Genomic DNA, 21,736 nt, shown 5'->3' on the forward strand with positions numbered 1-21,736 from the left:
AAGCCTTGCAAATAATTTATCAAATTTAAAGTTACCTTTCTTTTTTTTTTTTTAATTTTTTTTTTTAACGTTTTATTTATTTTTGAGACAGAGAGAGACAGAGCATGAACGGGGGAGGGGCAGAAAGAGAGGGAGACACAGAATCGGAAGCAGGCTCCAGGCTCTGAGCCGTCAGCCCAGAGCCCGACGCGGGGCTCGAACTCACGGACCGCGAGATCGTGACCTGAGCTGAAGTCGGACGCCGACTGAGCCACCCAGGCGCCCCTAAAGTTACCTTTCTGTGAATGAAAGTTTCCTGAGTCTACCCTAAATGCGAGGAAGGGTCTAATGTGATATAACCATAATCCTATCTTTTTTTCCCCCGACAAATTCATCCTACCTCTTCAAGCCATTATGAAACTTCTAGCCTGCTTGAAGGTACTCTCCAAATAACTATTTCCTTTCATCCTGCCTGGAAGAATTCCTGCCAACTCACCGTAGATGTCTTTTCCTTTTCAAATATTCATTTTCGTTCTTGCAATGGGTGTCCAGATATTTTTAACAAGAGCTGCCCGGAGCCCCGCGTGTCACAGAGTGACACTGCAGAAATTCCAGCTGTATTGTCTAAATTCAGAACTTGAAATTCAGCTCCAGGGGCGTGGGTGGAGTACAGCAACCATTGTTTGCTAAGCCTCGTGCTCTCACGACTGCTGGTTTGGACTGCCCTGCTCTGTGTGCCTTTCCCGTGGGCGTGGGCGTAGCCCTGGTGAGGACCTGTCCTTTGTCCTCCTGTTTTAAGACTATCTCTATTTTGGAGGACAGAACATTTATCCTCCCTTTCCTTTTTCAGATTGGTGTTTTTACTTCTGCATTCGTAACGCTGGGACATCCCCCCCTGCCCATACACACAACCCCTTTGGAAGATGGCACAGCGAGATAATAGGGCTGCCTCCTGAGCCAGGTCTAGGACAAGCACAAACTCCAAACAAGGGCAGCCTTCGCCGGTGAAACAGTACACCAGTGAAACCCAGAGTCCGAGTTTCACTCGCTCTTAGTTACCCAGAGAAATTCCTGTGAGGAAACAAAATAAATGAACCACTGTGGGGCCCTTCCTTCCTTTTCCACGGGTCCAGGGCCACGGTGCTAGGTGACCCCTTATTTTGAAAGTTTCTATGTGGCTCGATTTCTACTATTTTCTTTCGTTCAAAGATAAAGTCCAATAGGAATAAAAATATTGGAATTATAAAAATCAGCTAAAGGATAATTCGCGTTCTCCTGTCATTAGACTTAATCTAAGATACAGACTCCCGGAAGCAATGATTTGGCCACAGGCACTGTTAGCTTCAATTAGCATTTGAACAGCAAGCCAAACAGCAAGGAAACTTGTGGTTGTGGAAGCAGTGCATAAACAAGACCAGAACGATTACCTGATATAGTGAAGTGACCTTAAGAATGCAAATGATGGTGGCCAACAGCGAATTCATTTTTTAGGTTACTCAGTGTTTTAGGTTACCCAATGCTGTTGCAAGCTATGAAGGTGCTACTATACTTTAGTGGATAAAATTAGTGCCTTTGGGGGGCGCCTGGGTGGCTCAGTCGGTTAAGCCTCCGACTTCAGCTCAGGTCATGGTTCGTGAATTCAAGTCCCGTGTCGGGCTTTGTGCTGACAGCTCAGAGCCTGGAGCCTGCTTCAGATTCTGTGTCTCCCTCTCTCTCTCAAAAATAAATAAACATTAAAAAAAAAAATTAGTGGCTTTGGAGTCAGACAGCTCTAAATGCCATTTGTGTCTTTGATGAACACTTGGATCAGCTGTGTGCCCTTGATGAAAGAAAGCTTTTCTGAGACTCTGTTTCTTCACCTGTAAAATGGGGATAATAATCATAATACTTATTTCATAAGACTGTTATGAGAATTAAATTTTTTAAAATCTATATGAAAAGTTCCTAGTAAAAGCCAGACACATAATTCGTTTCCAATCAATGGTATGCTTACCAAGCATATGCGTACCTCTTTAACTACTAAAGTTGTTTAGCAGTTTAACAGTAGTTGGTCATTCTCCCAACCCCTTCCCACCCTCTCAGTGGGTTGCTGGTTTGTATTTCCATCGTGGGTAAGCAGCATGTGGAGATTGCTTGGTTGGGACCTCATTTGGGAATCAAGAACAAAGTTCTTTGGAAACAACTTATAATTGATATTCAAAAAAGCTCAATGTAAAATCAGACACAAAACATTTTAATTGTTATCAGAAAACAATCTTAATGCCAAAAATGATCAATTCTTCTCATGATATAATCATCCTTTAAGTTTGTAAAAACAGATTTTCAAACACATCACCTTCCACTGTATTTATTTGTCCATTTTAAAGCCAAGTTCTTTTTTGGTAGGATGAAGGTCCTCTGTTTCTTTCCATTGCATCTTTCCCCAGTGAGAAAAAGTTAAATTCTTAATTCTCCTCAGGGAGAAAGTTTAGGTCAATGGTTACAAACCAAATAGACCTGGTTCCCAAGGTCTTTGTTGGAAGCAGGGAGACCTTGGACCTGTTACTCGATCTCTCTGAACCTTGTTTTAAGATGGGACGACACTGCATCTATGTAGGTAAAGTACTTTGAGTACTGCCTGAAATATAGTAAGCACTCTATGAATATTGGCTATTATTACTGTTCTATTCAAGACTGATCTCTTAGAACACAGGGTATATACCTTGATTTTAGGACCACCCATTTTAATTCAAGATCTATATCACTATGTCTGGAAACAGAGTAGTGACTGTCTTGGTTCAGTTTACAACGTGGCTCCGATTACTTTGTTGAATAAGCCCTAACCGGAAGAAGGCTGGGCAATGGAAATTTCGATTTCAAACCCATCATACTCACTTTGAGCACCCTTGGCTCAGAAGCTGGTTAGACTCTCAGAAAGAAAAAGGATTTATTCAATCAAATATTGTGCGCAGAGAAACAACATATCACTTGTTAATTACAGAAGTGACTAGCGCTGATCCAGGCATCTCTTTTATTCCCCTCGGCTTATGGCCCAATTAACAATTAGCAGTGACTGATGTCCTAAAAGGAAGCTTTCTGTCTGCACTACTGGCTTTTCTCAGGAGGAGTTACAAATAGGATACTTGACAGAGTTTAGTCATGAAAAAAAAAAAAAATTAAAACTACAAGAAACCACCTGTATTACTCATACATGAAATATATTTGCAAAAATTCTAGATAACACCAACACACTCACTGACTTTATTTATAAAGAAAAAAACAAAACAACTACTCTCCCTAATTTCAGAAAGTTATCAAACGTAATAGAAACTACTTTTTTCCATGCTGAAAATCCTTAAACACTTATTTAACTAGTTAATATTTATAAGTTAAAATAATCACTCTTTTGGAGAGGAGGTCTCTTATGGAAAAGACTCCAAGCTGAGGAATTAAACCGCATTGAATGTTTCCCCGACAAAGAGCAATTTTCCCTTTTTTCACAGGGTGCCTGTCATGATAAACAGAGGTAGGTCTTCTAAATTCACTGTCTCTTTGAGGATAAACCATGATTTGGATTGGACACCATGGTAACCATCCTCCAAACAAGAAAACACAATAATTTTGAGGTAATGACAAAAAAATTCAATAAGCTTTGCCGGAAAACCATGAATCCATATCCAGATCTGATCTCTGGTTTTGCTATTGATTGATGGATAGCCCCAAATATCCTCTATAATGTCATTCAAACTACTTCTCAGAAAAGTCTCAGGTGTCCATTATTTATACCTCTTTATGTAATTAATTGAATGTATGTCCTCTGTCATGAGTACATACATTTTGGCCTAAATTAGTATAGCTGTTAGTGATCAAGCTCTTCCTACAAAACAAGCACTAAACTAAGAATTTTACAAACACTATCTCATTTGACCCTCATGATCATTCTCTGAGGTAGACAAGATTATCACCTTATTTATCAATCAGTACATTTCAGCTTAGGGAAGATAACCAGGCTGCCCACAGCCCCACAGCTAAAAGTGGTCTGACTTCAGAGCCTGAGCTCTGAACTACACTGATTTAAAAATCGAAATGATCTCAGTGGCAGGCATCCAGATAGGCAAGGAAGTGTTCTAGAAGCTTCCCTGCAGGCTGAAACCAAAATGGTAGGCTAAAGAGCCGAGCAGTAGTAGTCACTTCTTACATATAGGAATGATAATTCTATCACTGAATTCCGGTGGTATTTCCAGACCTACTTCCCATGGCCCTTTAACTTTTTCTAAGAAGAGAAGCACAAAAGTATATGGCCTTCACGAAAGAGAGGCAAAAGCATGGGGGGAAGCACGACAAAGTGTCTGGAATGTCATCACCACTCTGCCATGGCGCATTCCTATCTACAGCCAACGTTTGTTTCTCTGGTAGGAGGCTGATAAAGACCGGGGAGGTCCCATGGCATCATGTCAGGTTTGGGCAGGGTGAATATACATATCTGCCACATCCCAAACACCAGCAAACATGTGGAAAACCTTTCAGGTAGAAAGCTGCCATATAGGATACATGAAAGGAAATGCGACTTTACCCCATTTCAGAAGTTACTGAAACCTAAAGACCACTGAGGCACACAATAGGAGCACGTTTGAGAAAGGAAGAAAAAAAAGAAAAAGAAAAAAAGAAAAAAAACTTATGGAGGGAAGACAGGATTCTGTGGGTTGTGTGTTGACTTCTCCGAGGTTGAAGATAAGAGGGCAAACTGCGAGGCTCAGTGGACCAGCGGCCAGGCCCAGGAGAGCCCCTCTGAGGGACTCCAACCTCTCCCCGAGCTGAGTCGGGAGTAAGCAGCAGAGCTCCCTCAACACTCCAGAGGGAACTTTCTCTGCTGCACGGCCTGGTGCCTGTTGGATGTGAAACTGATACCCAAGAGCATTCTTGGGGCACCTATCACACGCTCAACCAAACCCCAGCGTGGGCTGTCGCCAGGAAATGAAGATCAGATCACACTGCATTTTGAAACGATCCTGGGTGACTAAGCAAAGAGGCCATGTCTACCATGAGCTCTCCAAGCTACCAGAGCCACCAGGACCACAAGGGCCCTCAACCTACCATACGTTTCAGGAAGGCGTTCCAGGGCCAATTTCTAGACTCAGGCAGCGAGGGCCAGACACTGTCTAGATGAACAGACGGCCTCGGGGTAAATGACTCATTTTGGCTTCTACCAGTTAAAAGGGCAAGTTCCCTTCTATTCACTAAGTCCCACCATCCCTCTCCCACAGGGCACCAGCATCTCAGAGAAAAACAGAAGGATCAGATAAATTCCACTAATCCTTAGACTTTGCTGTCTGCTCTGGGAAGGGGCCTTCACAGTTTGGATTTCTTTTGTTATATGGAGAATCCAGCAAGGAATACAGTGTTCTCTACCTCTCAGGAATTGGCTTTGCATATGGCTTTGTAAAGGTGATTTCTGACGCCCCCGTTCTGTCGCTGTATCTTCATCTATAGTGTGAGGATAATGACTCCATGACTCCCTCTCATGGGTCATAAGGTTTTTCCGTTGCTTTGCCTGCTTGTTTGTTTAAGCAATAATGGGAAAACAAAAATGAAAAACAAAAACAAGAAACAAAAAACCAAACCCAGAGATCCCTGAGTTTTATAAATGCTTCTGTCCCTTTGGGTGGATTACTACTATCTGGTAGTAGATAATTTAAAACATTGAGACAACTTAGAAGCAGGGTTATATTTCAGATTCAGAAGAAGAGAAACAAGTGGGCTCTTCTGATTGGCATTTCTACCACTGCAGCAGTGACCACTGGCAGTTAAATGCCCTTCACAAAATATAAGTCCAGGGAAGGCCGTATATCCTTTGTCAGGCAATGGTGTCCACGGATTACACTAGAGAATAAGCCCACACCCTTTAAACCCCTGAAGCGGCACCATCCAGTTTCTCAACACCTCATCTTTGTAACCTGGAAAATAAGAACGTCTGACCATATCTTCTCCGACCTCCTTTTCAGCTGTAAAAAAAGGGCACTGTTGCCCCAACATTTATAGATGATCTACCATGAACAAGGCACTGTAACAACTAAGACAAAAAATGGATAAAAGCTAAAAAAAAAAAAAAAAAAACGCAAAAAACAAAAAATAAAACTTGAAAAAGGGTAAGGCCAAGAGATAAGAAACACAACTGATGAATGGATAAAGTTTAAAATGGACAGACTATCCTCCCTGTCCTGCAGACCTGGGTAGTTACACACACGTGTATAAGTTTAATTACCAGATAAGTTCTGTGACACACCCAGTGCGGTGTGGGCACAACCAGGAGGAAGGGGATTACTTCATTGCTTCTGATTAAGGGGATCAAAGCCGGTCTAGGCAGCCAGGTGCATTGGAAAACAACCTTTAAAGATGCATGGGATTGAATCAGTTGGGGATGGCTAGAGAAGTCAAAAATAGTAATGAGAAAGGATATTATGGTTAATTGTTATAGATCAGCCATTTGGCACAATAAATAGCACTTAATAAATATGTGTTCATCTATAGGTGGCCACCAGAGAGAAAAGAGGAAGAGAGGGCAAGAAGGGAAGAAAGATAAAGTCATCTAGCAAAGTCAGTGAGCTGGAGTGTGAGAGGTTCAAGGTCAAGTCTGGGGGAATGATTTAATTTCCTGATGGTAATTAAACTGGGAAAGAGTTTCAAACTCTAGGGCACAGTACCGCAGCCTACAAATGCACATTTAATAAATACCTGTTGTTCGTGTCGTTGCTATTACATCCTGTTTATGGCTATTTTGTTTTTAAAATAAATATTCCAGTTATAAAATAGATTACAAGCCCATTGTTCACAAATTAATCCACTACTACATATCACATCTGTCTATTATTGCTACTGATTAAATATAGCATTGTTATGGCAAATTTTACCTTTTCCCAGAAAAATAATTATCACATAGTGCATATCAAAATCAAAACTGAATACATTCTCTTGGGAGGGAGAACAACCAGCTTGTGAAAGCAGCAACTCACCACATGACCTTGGGAAGGGTGTCCTTAGGTCCTTATTTGTAAACACAGAGGGTTGGGCCAGATGATTTCCCAGGCCTTTCCCAGTTATAACTTGATTATAAGCTGCACAGGCATACAGTTAAGGTGAATTACTGACCAATCATACTTGTATCACAATACAGTTCACGGATCACAGACTTTTAGGAATTTTAGTAATAATTCCTGTGATGATTAACATTTATCACCCTTGGGGACTTCATCTACAAAGTACACCAGCTAAGAATACAGCAGAGCCTGCAAGTTTGTTCCACGTTTTTCTCCAAAAAAATCTCCGTGCCTCTTATACATGTATGGCTCATAGGCTCCAAAAAATAAACTCAGTAGCTCTCTTCGTAACTCTAAAACTCCTTCTTCCACAACAATAGGAAAATGGACTCTTGAAATACATGGAGACTACTGTGTGGATGATGAAACTATTTTCTTTGGAGCAAAGGACTGTGGGACCTGTGATGTTGCCTAGTGGGTCTGTGCTCCCCTGACCATCTGGATCTGACTGCTGAGGTCTCCTCTCCACTGTCCTCTCCAGATTCAAACTCCTCATCTACCGCGTGGAACAGCGGTTTGGGCCGTAGCGCCTCCCTTCTGCCTCTTCCATCATGCTCTTCTTGGCTGGTGTTTCTCTGATAACCGAAGTGGGATGGTTTCCCTCCTCCGGGTAAGCTCTTCATTGGGATTATCTCTTGCGTCAGCCGTCTTTCCTGAAGTATCCCTGCTCGAGAGTGTGCTTTGAACATGATGGATGGGAGTTCTGAATCGCTGCTGTCATTGTCTAGGAAAATATGACAAGAGGAGGAAAGAACACAACTTAAGATCAGAGAGAAGACTTCATATCTGCATGGCAAGAACTCAGAGTGAAGAAGAGTCCTTCCTGATGTTCTAACTCTTACATTCACCTGGCTGATCTTCTCTGCCCCAAGGAGGGCACCCAATAGAAGCCCTGTTATGGGCCATGTTATAAATAAATAGAAATGCCTGGAAACCTGTGTATTGGGCTAGACTCCTGCAGGTAAGTAAGAGAGGTTTTTTTTTTTTTTTTTTTTTTTACAAAAGCAGATCAAGTGGCCAGTAGGCGCAAAGACCAACACTAAACCGAAGGTTCCATGGTTAACAATGATATGAAAATTTTTTTTAAGTTTATTTATTTATTTCTAGAGAGAGAGAGAGAGAGAGAGAGAGAGAGAGAGATCGAGCAGGGGCAGGGGCAGGGAGAGAGAGAATCCCAACCAGGCTCTGCACTGTCAGCATGGAGGCTCAATCAAACTCATGAACCATGAGATCATGATCTGAGCCCAAACCAAGAGACAGCCACCTAACCAACTGAGCCACCCATGAGCTTCTAAACGGTTGGTTTGTTTTTTAATCAGTGCTTACCAGAAAGCATGAGATCTGAGTTTCATCCCTTTGACCTTGAAATAGCCAATCGTGGAACAGGAAGAGGAGAGAGCCACAGCAGAGAGTCATGTGTGGCAAAACAAGAGTGATTAGATGTCCTCCTTTCAAGGGAGGTAAAAGGGTGCACAGATTTCCACTGGCAGGTGACAGCAACGACAGTGGTAGGAATGTCCATGTACTGAGAACTCACCATGCACCTGTCATTGTGCTAACTATTTTACATCTGTCGTGCCATTTAGTCCTTATGGTAATCCTTGGAGATGAGTGAAATTAGCATCCTTATTTCAGAGGTAAAGCGGCTGAGGTTTCGAGATGTTAAATGACTTTCAGTATCACACAGTGAAGAAGATGGGACTGCAGTGTGCACAGAGTCTGTCCCACTGTGCATCTGCTCTCTGCCAGGCTGTGCCTGGCTCCCTGATACATGCCCTATGCGGGTCGGAAGGGTACACCAAGAGCGGAGGGAAGCCATTGGGTATCTACGTGACATCCCCTCTCAGATGACCTTCCGAAGGGCCTCCTCGATGCCTAGGACATTGCCTTTTCCTTATTTCCCTGTGCACACATCTTCAAGGGAGTATTTTTCACAAATCTCGTTTATTCTCATTTCCTCAAGTTGTAACCTTATAAACTTGTCTTTCCTTTAAATATTCTCTCGAGACTCTAAGTATTTTAAGAACTTTAAATCTGAAAGCAGGGCTCTTTGTCCCACTCTCCATTCCCTCCTAAAAAACAAAACACAACACAAAAGAAGAACCCCACAGTAATATGCTCAGAGGTTTACACATGACAAAAGGTATTTAGTCATCAGAAAAATTTAAAAAAACCTGTTCAATGATGTTTTTCTAAATGTGATCGAATTATCCTGAGAAGGTAGCCTGGAAGTTGAGGGGGATAGGGGACAGGAATCAACTGATTTGAATTAAAAAAAAAATAGTTAAGTGTATTTGTCCATTTTTTTTATTACTTCCCTTTAATTTGTGCTCTACCATCTGGCCTGGAACACGAGTTCCTCTTGATTCTTTGCTGCTTGGAATATTACTTAAGAAAACAATGGCCTGGATGCTTCTGCCCTCAAGAGCAGTCCTTTGGCTCGCTTTCCTCTGCCCTGTCCTGGTTTCCAACCCCTCCTTCTGAGTGTATGCTCCCCTCAGCCCAAAGATCATAGCCGATGTTTCCTGACCACCTCTGCTTATTGAAAAGTGGGTTCCAAGCACTCAGAAGGGTCTTGAGCAGGTGACTTGCAAGATTCCGCTCACCTCAAGTCAGTAGATCTGTCCAAAAGGGGAGGAAGAGGGCAGCTGAAAGTGGAAGAGGAAGGAGGAAGAGTGGGGGCTGGGCTCTGTCCCAACTGCACAACCTCCCTCAGGTCAGCACTCAGGCCGGCAGTTCCAGGGAGAGATCGATGGAGACCTTGCCGCAAAATCTGAATATCTGTTATTTTATCTTGCATTTTAACATTTGGACTTGGGCACCCGGGGGCAAGGTGAAGGAGAAGCGGAACAGTGCTTCTGCATAGGGCAAGGCAGAGCCTGATACCCAGGGGTTGACACTGGACCACCTCATACAATGTGTGCTCTTTAGAGACCCGGATCTGGGGTATAGCCCCCTCTCTTGCCTCTCCTCATGGTTTTGTTTTAATTCTGTTTAATAATGGTAATTTAAAATTTACCATTTTAATCTTTTCCCCCCATTGTAACCATTTTGAAGCGTACAGTTCTGTGGCATTAAGTACATTCACATAGTTATGCAGCCAATACCACCGTCTTCATTTTTTCCCAATCCACATGGATTGTAAGCTGTCTCAGAGTAGAGGAGGGGTGTCTAGGAAGGCCATCTCTAGTTATAACTCCAAGTGAGCCTCGGCTCCTTGAAAAAGAGCATTGGAAGAGTATGTGGAGCCCCAGACATTTAGAGTAAGGAATGCTCCAACACTGGAGAGCAGGGGACAGTGAGGAAGGCAGATGCTGCCCAAGTCACAGCCTGGTTAGTCAGGGACTGCCTGCTGGATGCCAACACTCCCTCCGTGTTGTCCCCTACAGGCCCTCTGGCCATTCCTTGGCTTGTCCAGGTGCAGAAAGGCTTCAAATTTGGGGAGAATGTGGATTCAAATAATTGTGCCCGGAGACACGTTGAGAACTATCTCAGTCTAACCCTGATTATTATAATTCTTGAAAACTTATTAGGGATAAGTGATCAAATAAGTGCCACTTTGAAAGGATGTACGCACCCCTATGTTTACTGCAACATTATTTACAATAGCCAAACTATGGAAGCAGCCCAAGTGACCATCGATTGATGAATGGATAAAGAAGATGTGGTGTATATACACGCAATGGAATATTCAAATCCTTTATGATTCGCTCGTATGTGGAAATTGAGAAACAAAACAAATTAACAAAGGAAAAAAAGAGAGAGAAACCAAGAAGCAGACTCTTAGTTATAGAGAACAAGCTGATGGGTACCAGAAGGGAGGTGGGTGGAAGAATGGGTGAAAAAGATTAAGAGTACACATATCTTAAAGAGCACTGAGTCATGTATAGACTTATTGAATCACTATATCATGCACTTGAAACTAATAATAGTGTATGTTAGTTATACTGGAATTAAAATTAAAAACTTAATGAAATAAAAAAATAAGTTTGACTTCATTACTTACCCTTCTCATATCTCTAGGTGAACAACTATTTAAAAAAAAATTTTTTTTTAATCTTTATTATTTATTTTTGAGAGAGAGACAGCGTGTGAGCAGGGGAGGACCACAGAGAGAGGGAGACACAGAATCTGAAGCAGGCTCCAGGCTCCGAGATGTCAGCACAGATCCCGACGCGGGGCTCAAACCCATGAACCGTGAGATCATGACCTGAGCCGAAGTCGGATGCTTAACCGACTGAGCCACCCAGGCACCCCAGTTAACAACTATTTTTTGATAACCTAATAAAATTTTGAACCAGTTATGCACATTTGAAAGAAAAAAGTGCATTGGGACTAAGACTTCATTCCATGCCTAGTTTAATTCATGTAGAACCAACATTTCTGAAGTGTTGTCTTTTCTTTCCAAGAACACCTCTATCTACCCATGTCAAGCCTTCTTTGATGTTCTTCAATAGTATTAATTGTCAATGGCTAATATTTCTTGCATATTTACTTGGTTCCAGGCACTGTTCTAAGAGTTTTGCATGCATTGCCTGGCTTTAGCTTGAAACAGAACTGTTGTATGTGGGAGGTACCCATATTCATCCCTTTACAGAGAGGAAATGGAGAAGTGGACTTTTATGTTTTCTTCGTATAAGTCCTATATATATTTTCCTAGGGTTTTATTATGTTTACAGAAAATAAGAGTGAGATGCCTTTTAAGGCATCTGTCTGAAGAATAGAATCCTTTGACCTAGTCATTTGATGAGTAACGTAAACACATTTCCAAATGTTAAACAACCTCCACTTCTGGAATAAATCCCACTTTGTAAGGTGTAGTATTTCTTTAATGTCCTGCCATATTGTATTTATAATGCTTTATTTAAGATTTGCACATGTGTGCTCATGTGAGTTTGCTATGTGGTAATCTCCTGCTACGGGAGCATGTGATATTGAAACGACATCATAAGAAATGGCCATGAGAATTTCACATTTCCTATTCATTCAAACAATGTAAATAGCAACAGATTACTTGTAGCAGGAAGGTTTTTGGAAATTAATTATTATAAACCCTACAACGGTGCTCTTTTGTTTGTTCGTTTGCTTTGGTTTGTGGATTAGCTCTTTTATGACATAAAATGACACTAGTTCCAAGAGTGTGATCTAGGAATAGATGGCTAGATCAATGAAACACAACTGAGAGTCCAAAACTCTCTCAAGATAAATGACTGTAGCACAGCAAAGGTAGCATCTCCTCTTGGAGGAAAAGATGGGTTTGGGACAGGCGCATGGCCACTGAAAAACAATCTGAAGTGTGTGTGTGTCTAAATCTATGCAAAGAGAAGTCTCAGAGGGTTTGAGATATAAAGGGGATAATTAAACTATTAAAGTTCTAGGGAAAAACATTGGGTAAATCGTATTCTAATTTTTCTGTGGAAGACTGAGCAGACTTGACTAATCAGAATGTATATCTGATGGCAAGTATATCTAAAAACTAAAAGATAAATGTGAAACTGGAAGAAAAACCATTAGCAAAAAATATGAGACAATGGATGATATCCTTGTTATACAGTGTTCTTCCAGTTCATTGTAAGAAAACAAACAACGGAATAGACCAAAAAAAAAAAAAAAAGTGGCCAAAGGCAGAAACAGAAACTTCCCAAGAAGTAATAGTTGCTTCCAAGAATGTGAACGATGTTCAACCTCACTAAAAATCAGACTCAGATTAAAATTAATATGATATACAAATGTTATCTTATTCCATCATAGATTACTCAGAAGTTTGACAATAGCCCAGTGATGGTTAAAATGATTGAAAGCAACCTTTCTCACAGACTGTTGTGAGAGTAAATTTAAATGTATTTCATTTTTGACCCCCAAATCTTGGTTCCAAGAAAACGCACTAAGGGAGTAATTGATTATTTGTGCAAAAATCACAAAGTGATTCACAAGTGAGCCAAGGTGCTTATTAAATAAATATCATTGCTTACCTTCTATAAAAAGTCATAATACCTTAATATTTGTTAATAAGCATTTAGCAAAATAAGCTAGGATTATTTTATATAATTAGCTATTATTCAATCATAAAAGTGATTATTAACATTATATATTGACATGGAAATATGTCCACAGTAGATGGTTGAATAAAGTAGACAATTTATAAAAATTCCAAAACAATGACGATACTACGATTTTGATGGTGCTGGGTTTTTTTCTTTCTTATATCAGATACAGGTGGGATAGGGATTAGGATAGTGCAGAGAGAATTATAGAAGAATGTTTACCAAAATGTTCTATAGTAATTATATCTTGGTATTGGGGTTTCACATGCTTTTAACTTTCTTATTTTATGCTTTTTATCTACTGATTAGTTTTTATTTTATATCTAATATTAGTTTTTATTTTATTTTATATCTACTGATTTAGTTTTTATTTTATTTTATTTTTACATTTTTAAATCAGAAGTAAATAAAGTTCTATTTTAAAGAATAATTATATTCACTCTTCAAAGATTTAATTCCAAAATCCTGAGTTTAGTTTATTTGAATTTCCAATGTGTTTTTGTCTTAAAAATTTGAAAAAAATTAAAATAGATAATATGGCATATTATATATTACATATCACCTTTTGCTAATAGAAAAATTATTTTATATATACATTTGAAAAATAATAATGGCTTTTACTAGAACAAAAGGCAGTTTCAATAAATCTAAGAATTCTACTTAAGAATTAGATATTAAATTGGAAACATTTAATCAGTAAATTTGGTAAATCATTTTATTTATTTATTTATTTATTTATGAAATCATTTTAGTAAAATCTAACCAACTTTGGAGAATCTTGCTAACTTTTAAACCTTGGGTGAACCCCAAATATTTCAAAAAAGTGCCCATTTTACATCAGCAAATTATGACCCCTAAGCTATACCCAGCCTGTGCCTCTTTTCCTATGGCCTGTGAGCTAAGAATAGTTGCTACATTTTTAAATGGCTGAAAAAAAATTAAAAGAATATATTATGTCAGGGAAAAATTACGTGAAATTCAAATTTCAATGTTCATACATCAAGTTCTGAATTAGATTTAATGAAAATGTTGTTTTCTCTTTTTCTTGTCATATAAGTACCTACATGATATTCTCGGGTTTGCCTTTTGGCCCACAAGCCCCCAAATATCTGCCCTCTGACCCTTTGCAGGAAAAGAGGAAGAAGAGCCAGGCAGGCAGATTACCTGTGAGTTCAGCAACCCTCGTGTCTCTTCCTGCCGGCTGAGGGTGGCCATAGGGAAAGGAGAGGTAACGAATGTTTTTGGTACCACCCTGTGGGCAGCAAGTGGAAAGAAAAAGCAGAATTAGGCCTGTGGTCCCGAGTGTCACGTGGAAAACAAAGTAACGGGTGCAGACTCACACCGGGCACCTCATTTGGATCACAGGTTCTCCTGTACTCCTACTACTCTGGTTTAAACAACGTAGAATGCTATAGCCTTCAATATGTGTTTCCTTCCCCTCTCATGATCCCCTCAAAGTGACTTTTGGTTTTGAGAAAAGTATTTTTTTTTTTTTAATTTTTTTTTAACGTTTATTTATTTTTGAGACAGAGAGAGACAGAGCATGAACGGGGGAGGGGCAGAGAGAGAGGGAGACACAGAATCGGAAGCAGGCTCCAGGCTCTGAGCCATCAGCCCAGAGCCCGACGCAGGGCTCGAACTCACGGACCGCGAGATCGTGACCTGAGCTGAAATCGGACGCTTAACCGACTGAGCCACCCAGGCGCCCCGAAAAGCATTTGTTTTTTAATTTTTTTTTTAATTTTTTATTTTACATGTTTATTTTTTTAGGGCAAGAGAGAGAGAGGGAGAGACAGAATCCCAAGCAGGCTCTGCCCCATCAATGCAGAGCCCGATGTGGAGCTCGAGCCCACAGACCACGAGATCACGACGTGAGCCGAAAAGACACTTAAGCAACTGAGCCACCCAGGCCCCCAAGCATTTGTTTTTTTAATAAGGAATCCAGAATTATGGATTGTTGACATATATATTTTTACAGGAAAAAAAAAGTATTTAGTCCATGGTCAGGAGATGGTCTGCGTTCTGCTCACTGATAACAGGGATAATTATAATTAAGGGGGATAAGCCAATTAGCCTTTCTGTGTGAGTTTCACTGTCTAGAAAAAGGGGATAAAATGCCTATGCTACACTGTTCACAGGAATAGTTTGAGGACAAAGTAAAACACTAGAGAGCACTTTTATTCTTTGAAAACACGATATGAATGCTATGCCATGATATTGTTAATAATTTCCCAGGTGCCTTTTAATGTGACCCAGTCAGATGCATACCTGAGGTAGCCTTTACTACAAGATCACAGGTCGACTATTTAGTTTGATTTTATTTTGAAAATAACAAATCGCAAAACTAAAATGTTTGAACAAGGTCACTTAACCCATCTCCTCAGGTGGTTGTTTACTATTATCACTATCGGCATCGTTATTATTACATTTGAGCCACTGAGGTTAGGGTAGAAATTAGAATCTGCTCCAGACCTACCCTTCGTCCAGACGTTACAGTGAGATTGGTGGGATATGGCCTCAAAGAGAATAGTTCAGATGCACAGTGGGTGATACGAAACATGAGGCCCACGCGTTTTGGCAAGAACATATTCTTCCCTATATCTTCCTGGGAGAGAAGTAAGCTTCCTAGAGCCCGGTGCCCCAGTCCAGGGAGGTTTCCCTGGACTGCTCAGTACCTGGCCACCATGGCATCTGGTCCAGACGCACAGTCCAGTGAGCGTGTTCCAGTCACTGACCCATCCTGGAGGCTCAACCTGACCAACCGACCCCGAGGCTCTGGCCCCAGAGGCAGGTTGTCTAGTGTCCGACAGCCTCTTAGTTTTGTATTCCTCTGGCCACAAGGTGGTGGTTTTGTCTCACTGCCGCTGGCAGTCACCCGAGGAGGAGGCCCTGTGAGGGGCTGGCCCAGCTCCCAGAGCGATTCTACAGACCCCACTTACCGGCTTTCCCCATGGCAGGCTGTGGCCTTTCCTCATGCTCTCCCTTAAGGTATTCTGGCGGCGGATCAGAATCTCTTTAGCCTGCTTCTCGCTCGTTTGGGGTTTGAGGTTGTATTTGTTGTAGGACAAGGTCTGCAGAGAGAAGGGCATGTCAAATACATAAGGACATCTGCGTACAACCTTCAGCTTTAGGAGGCCATGGAAATGTCGCAGAATAAGATGACCCAAAAAAGAAGACACCGAAGATGCCACCTGAGCGTCCGCCTCAATTACAGAGGAGCGAGCTGTGGCCCCGAGAAGAAAGGTCTGTGACCAAGGCCACCCCCATCAGGACGGAACTGTGGTTGGAGCCTGTGCTTTCCCAGCTCGAGGAGCATTGTCCACCTGCACTGCCCCTCTGGTGTCCTTGCAGGAGTCCTGCCCCGAGGGGCTCATGGACTTTGGCTGCTCCATACCCACCCTCTTTCGCAGGTTGTGTTCTTTATGCTCGGACGGTGGTGTCTGCGTGTTTGGATCGAAGGGATCAGAAAAATGTCAAAACTCCATTGGAAATCTCATTAAGGTTGCTATTCTTAAATTTTGCCGATGGAAGATGCACTCAAGATGTCAGCCAATGACTATCACCATTACCAGTTCAGAAAGGAAGAGGTCTTTTAACCAAACTGTAGGAAGGACGTAATCCATAAGCTCCGATAAAGAGCAGTCCTTTAAATGGAATCAATTATCTTTATAAAAAATTTCTTCCTTATTGCTTTTTTTTTTTTCGAGAAAGAGAGAGACAGGGCACAAGTGAGTGAGAGGCAGAGAGAGAGAGAGAGAGAGAGAGAGAGAGAGAGAGAATCCTATGAGGGGGAGAGAGAGAGAGAGAAGAGAAGAAGGGCTCACCTGTAACAGGGATCCTGTTTTTAACCTAAGCGGGGCCCATGTTCAACTGAAGAGGGGCTCGAGCTCACCCCAAGCAGGGCATGAGCTCCCCCAAAGCAGAGCATGAGCTCACCCAAAGTGGGCCTGTGCTCACCAGATGCAGGGCTCGAACTCACCAACCTTGAGATCATGACGTGAGCCAAAGTCAGATGCTTAACCGACCCAGCCACCCAGACACCTCATCTTCTTTACTGTTATCAGGCCACTGAAAACCTGTCTTGAACCACAGACCAACCTTGGTCCTCAGATGTTTACAAAGTGCTTAGCTGGAGTTTCATCTCTCCTTTCTTTTCAGTCAAAGTGCAGCAGTGAATATACTGTTTCCCCTGGGTCTGTGGGTCCCACAGGATAACAGGGTCAGGGCTACAGGCATTACCACTCCCAGTTAATGGATGCTGTAATAAGCATTTTCAATTCAACAGCAAAACAGCAGATGTTCTATGTGCCAGGTGCCATGGTAGGTGCAGGGTTTTAAAAAAATGGATACATTTGAATTATGGTCTTCAAAAGGCTCACGGTCTACTTGGGGAGTCTGACAAGCATATACTGTTTTGTGCTCAGGAAGAGATAAGATTTTGGGGTCTGCAGGGACTTACAGAGTATACGCAAAGGACACTCATCCAGTCTTGGGGGGGGAAAGGTGCATTGCACTGAGCTGTGTCTTGAAAGACGAGTGGATGTTTCCTCCAAGAAGAGGGAACACATGAAACAATACATAGCTATAAAAAATATGTGATGGGAGGTAGGAGGACTTGCTGGAGACAAGCTGGGAATTTATTTTCTACCTCAAGAGAATTTAGTATTTTATTCAAAGTATGGTGAGAAGTGAGACAGGCACAGGAAGGGGCTGGGGACAATTGCCAAGGAAGAAGATTCTGTCCTCTAGGCCAAAGGTCCCTTAGGTTAGGTGCATACATTCCAAGAGTTACAACAAGATGATCCCCAGTGTGAGAAAAAACAAAGAAACAAAACAAACAAACAAAAAAACCCTAATACTTAGGTTTCCACTCATTTTTATAAAAAATACAAAAGAAATTAAGCCTTATTAGTGCTTTTCACGCAGGTTTATAATAGACCCCTGTGTGGTCAGTACATGAGATGGTCCGCTTTCCTGTACAACAGAAGGGGGTGTTTGTAACAAGGAGGGGTTGACAACAGCGTCCTTATTGGTTCACTGGCTTTTAGTTTATTGTTTGTGTTTTAGTGTATATACAGCCAGTGAAGTAGATTTATGGCTGTCATTATCTACTAACTAATCCTCACAAAATAGACACTTGTCTAAAAGTAGATTTGCAAAGAAGGCATAGGTTGGAGGCCAAGGGAACAATGAGGAGTCAGCAAAGCCAGCTTTCACCGTCTCCTTTTTTTTTTTTTAACATTTTAATGCTTTTTATTTATTTTTGAGAGAGAGAGAGAGAGAGAGAGAGAGAGAACACAAGCGGGAAAGGGGCAGAGAGAGAGGGAGACACAGAATCCGAAGCAGGCTCCAGGCTCTGAGCTGTCAGCACAGAGCCAACATGGGGCTGGAACCCAACAACCATGAGATCATGACCTGAGCCGAAGTAGGACACTTCGGCTGAAGCGAGCCTGAGCCACCCAGACACCCTTCACCATCTGCTGATAGGAGATCTTCATCAGCCACTCTTGACAAATTAACCAACCTGATAAACGCTTGCCTTAAAAAATTAAGTTTTGAAGACAGTTTGAAATACGGACTCTTATCCACTATCACTAATGATGGACCTCAACCTAAGTGCTCTTTATACACGGAGATATTAAAGAATGACATACGACACTATCAAAACGTATTTTAAAATTAGGCATCTAGAACACCAAGACAGACTTACAATTTTTCATCAATGTTAACTTCATGAAAAAGTGAATTCGGGGTGCATGGATGTTTGTATACACACACTCATATATGTGTATCTGTACATATATATGTATATGTATACGTTGCTGTTAGGAATTTCCCACACCTTGACTTGAGGGCTGTACTTTAAGGAACATTTGGACACTTTTTGTTCTATTTTGTCTCATATCACATCACCCATGTGCTTATTCTTGCCTATCTGCAGGGAGCGTAGTTGGTCCTATGCATATAATGTATATGCAAGCTTCTTCCCTCTGTTCCTTCCATTTCAGCCTTTTAATGAAGGAGTTGGTGATTGTTTAAAGACCGTATTTCCCCCTAAAACTTGAGCTCTATGGGACAAAGTGCTAGAAGTGCATTAAATATTTGCGGAAGGGAACTCAAGTTGCATAAATGGTTTTCCTCCTTTGAAAGTGTGTGGGAATTCAGCGTGTGACCTGATCATTTAGGCCACATCAGGGGACTGCCCATCAATCTCTAAGTTATCCTTAAAGTCTGAGCTGAGGTCAGTCTCTTCCCTTGTAGGTTTAAAGATAACTTTTCTCATTTCCTATCCCCACTGTGTTCCAGACAGCTTCTGTGTCCCAGAGGGCTGTCTCACTGGAAACCTCTAGAAGCTAGTTCTTCAGCTTGCTCAGCAGTGACAATCTGCTGAGGGCAGTGGCTTCAAACAGGAGTGGCCGGAGCCCTCCCAGGTGCAATAGACCCGGCAGGACCAGCTCAGCTTCAGATCAACTATATATCAGGATCCCCTAGAGTCAAACTGTGCACTCATTCCAGCCTTGCTCTGAAATGACTCCTGACTCCCAAGATGGCCTCTTCTGAGGTGTGGACTGTGAGAAATGTTCCAGCCACCAGCCCCACACCACATGAGGCCCACTGACCTATCACCCAGACTACAGCCGTCACCTTTTGTGACAATCTTCAAAACTGTAGATTGCCCACTAGAAACAAAGGAGACAGACAGCTGTCCTGCACTGCATCTCTAGAGCAGTTTTTCCTTCAAGAGGGCAAGAGGACCACAGGGAAAAGAAGAGTCATATGACCTACGTAAAAGATGGTGAAGAAAGGAGACAGGAAGGGGAAGGACTGGTGAATTTCACTCTCTCAAAGTAACAAAAGTGGAGGCAGAAGCCATCTCAGGAGCTTGAAACTCCCTTCCATTTATTATTTACGTTCTCCCCATGCCATCTTCATGACCTATCTGCTTATTTGGGGGCAACAAGAAAGGAGGATGCTACGTGGCTTAGAAGGGAGAAGCCTGAAGACAGACTGAATAAGCACCCTTATAAAAGAAGAAAGGTGGCTATCTGGGAACCTGCATAAAAGGGAATAAAGACAGAATGGGTATTTGACCTCATTTTAAGCTGGGTTGGAGTCCCAGGATCTCCATCTCCATTTCTGGGCCTTTCCTTCAATTCAACATTCATAAACATGGGGAAAAGGCTATGCTTTAGTCAGCCTTCATCGAGCTCTGGCCCTCACTAAGCTAGCCGACCTTCTTCAAACCAGGAAGTTCTTAACAATTTATCTAACTATTTATCAGAATGTGATAGTCTTACTGAAACAGTTTCACTTGGAATGATTTGAAAGCTCTTGCATTTACTCTAAGCTTGCTATGATTGATGCTGACCTATATTCCTTCAGCAGGTGCAGAGTCTTTGCTGACACATTCCCCTTAATCACTGACCTTTCCAAAACGGGAAGCCAGAAAACATTCACTTTAACTGTATCACTTAAGTCTGGAGTCATGGAAAGAGCACTGGGTAGACTGCTGGAAGACCTAGGTTCTTAACTTGGATTTTGTGTGTGTGACCTTCAACAGGTCAGATAAACAACTCTCCTAACCTCAGCATCTTCTACTTGAAAACGAGGGGCTTTCACCTGATGGCTTTTTTGGTCCCATCAAGACTATGCTCTATAACCAAGGGCCTCACAATGACTTTACTTATAATCATATCGTAAGAATTGGGATAGTCAAACTTAAAAAAAAAAACTAAAAACAAACAAACAACAACAACAACTCCTAAGTAGAGTTCACAGGCTTAAATGTCATTTGACTAAATCAAAATTTCAGAAGGACTCACCCACCGCCCCCGGGAATGTTCTGACTATACACTTTGCACCAGTTCCCAAGTGGTAGTACAGACTCCATACCTTTATCCAGAATTGAAAAATAATATGCCGAGTACATCTCCTTTGATGTAGGCGTTCAGCATTGTAGTTGCAACAACCACCTCAATTTTCTAAGCTCTATTACAGTCAATCAGATCAGGACAACTTGACTGCCATTGGCATCCCACTGCCATCTTTCTCTGTGGGGCGGTGAGTGAGATCCACTACTTGTTCATCTCCGGAGGTAGAGGGAAGCCTGTTGCTTCTGGAAAGTACCAGGCTGCAGGGCTAGGGCAGCCTGACCCCTAGGGCCAGCAATTGGATTTGCATTCTTTTCTACACCACACGTGCCAATTTTTTTTTTAGCAGAAAAGTAACAATTAACTTTCTGTTCTCGCAATTAAGCAGAAAGAAGTCGTTTAGCAAGAAGGCTGCTGCAGAGGAGATAATATGAATAAGAACTGATTCTTGAATGACCGGTTCCAAGGACAGGCCCGGGAACAAGGCAGATAATTTATACACACCCTTTGTCGAACTTGGTACATATTGCGTGTCAGGATGTCTCTCATGGATTCCACGTCTTCAGGGGAAAGCCTTTTGATTCTGTGTATCCTCTGGGCCCTGCAAACATCATTGGAGGGAAGCCAAGCGTTATTCTTGCATCTTGGCAAGAGTGCCACAGAAGTATCAACATACGTGTGGGCATTCTAAGTTCCAGAACCCCTATTTTTACATCATTTTTTTCTATTGTTTTAGTCAATTCATGTGAAATGTCGGTACGTGTGTCAT

At 41.8% G+C, this 21,736-nt stretch overlaps 1 protein-coding gene across 1 annotated transcript in view; it reads right to left on the reverse strand.

Moving 5' to 3' along the window:
• Window positions 1-7,137: 7,137 nt before the first annotated feature.
• The window catches only part of SLC9A4 (solute carrier family 9 member A4), a 65,804-nt gene continuing 51,205 nt past the window's right edge, over window positions 7,138-21,736 (reverse strand). Inside the window, exons 10-13 of the mRNA XM_049651259.1 lie at window positions 21,472-21,561; window positions 16,036-16,167; window positions 14,261-14,348; window positions 7,138-7,776 (exon numbers count right to left, since the gene is read on the reverse strand). Coding sequence (XP_049507216.1) covers window positions 7,421-7,776; window positions 14,261-14,348; window positions 16,036-16,167; window positions 21,472-21,561 — 666 coding nt within the window. The 3' untranslated portion in view covers window positions 7,138-7,420. The remainder of the gene's footprint in view (window positions 7,777-14,260; window positions 14,349-16,035; window positions 16,168-21,471; window positions 21,562-21,736) is intronic.

Source organism: Panthera uncia, assembly GCF_023721935.1.
Source record: "Panthera uncia isolate 11264 chromosome A3 unlocalized genomic scaffold, Puncia_PCG_1.0 HiC_scaffold_11, whole genome shotgun sequence".
In the NCBI taxonomy this organism is placed as follows: domain Eukaryota; kingdom Metazoa; phylum Chordata; class Mammalia; order Carnivora; family Felidae; genus Panthera; species Panthera uncia.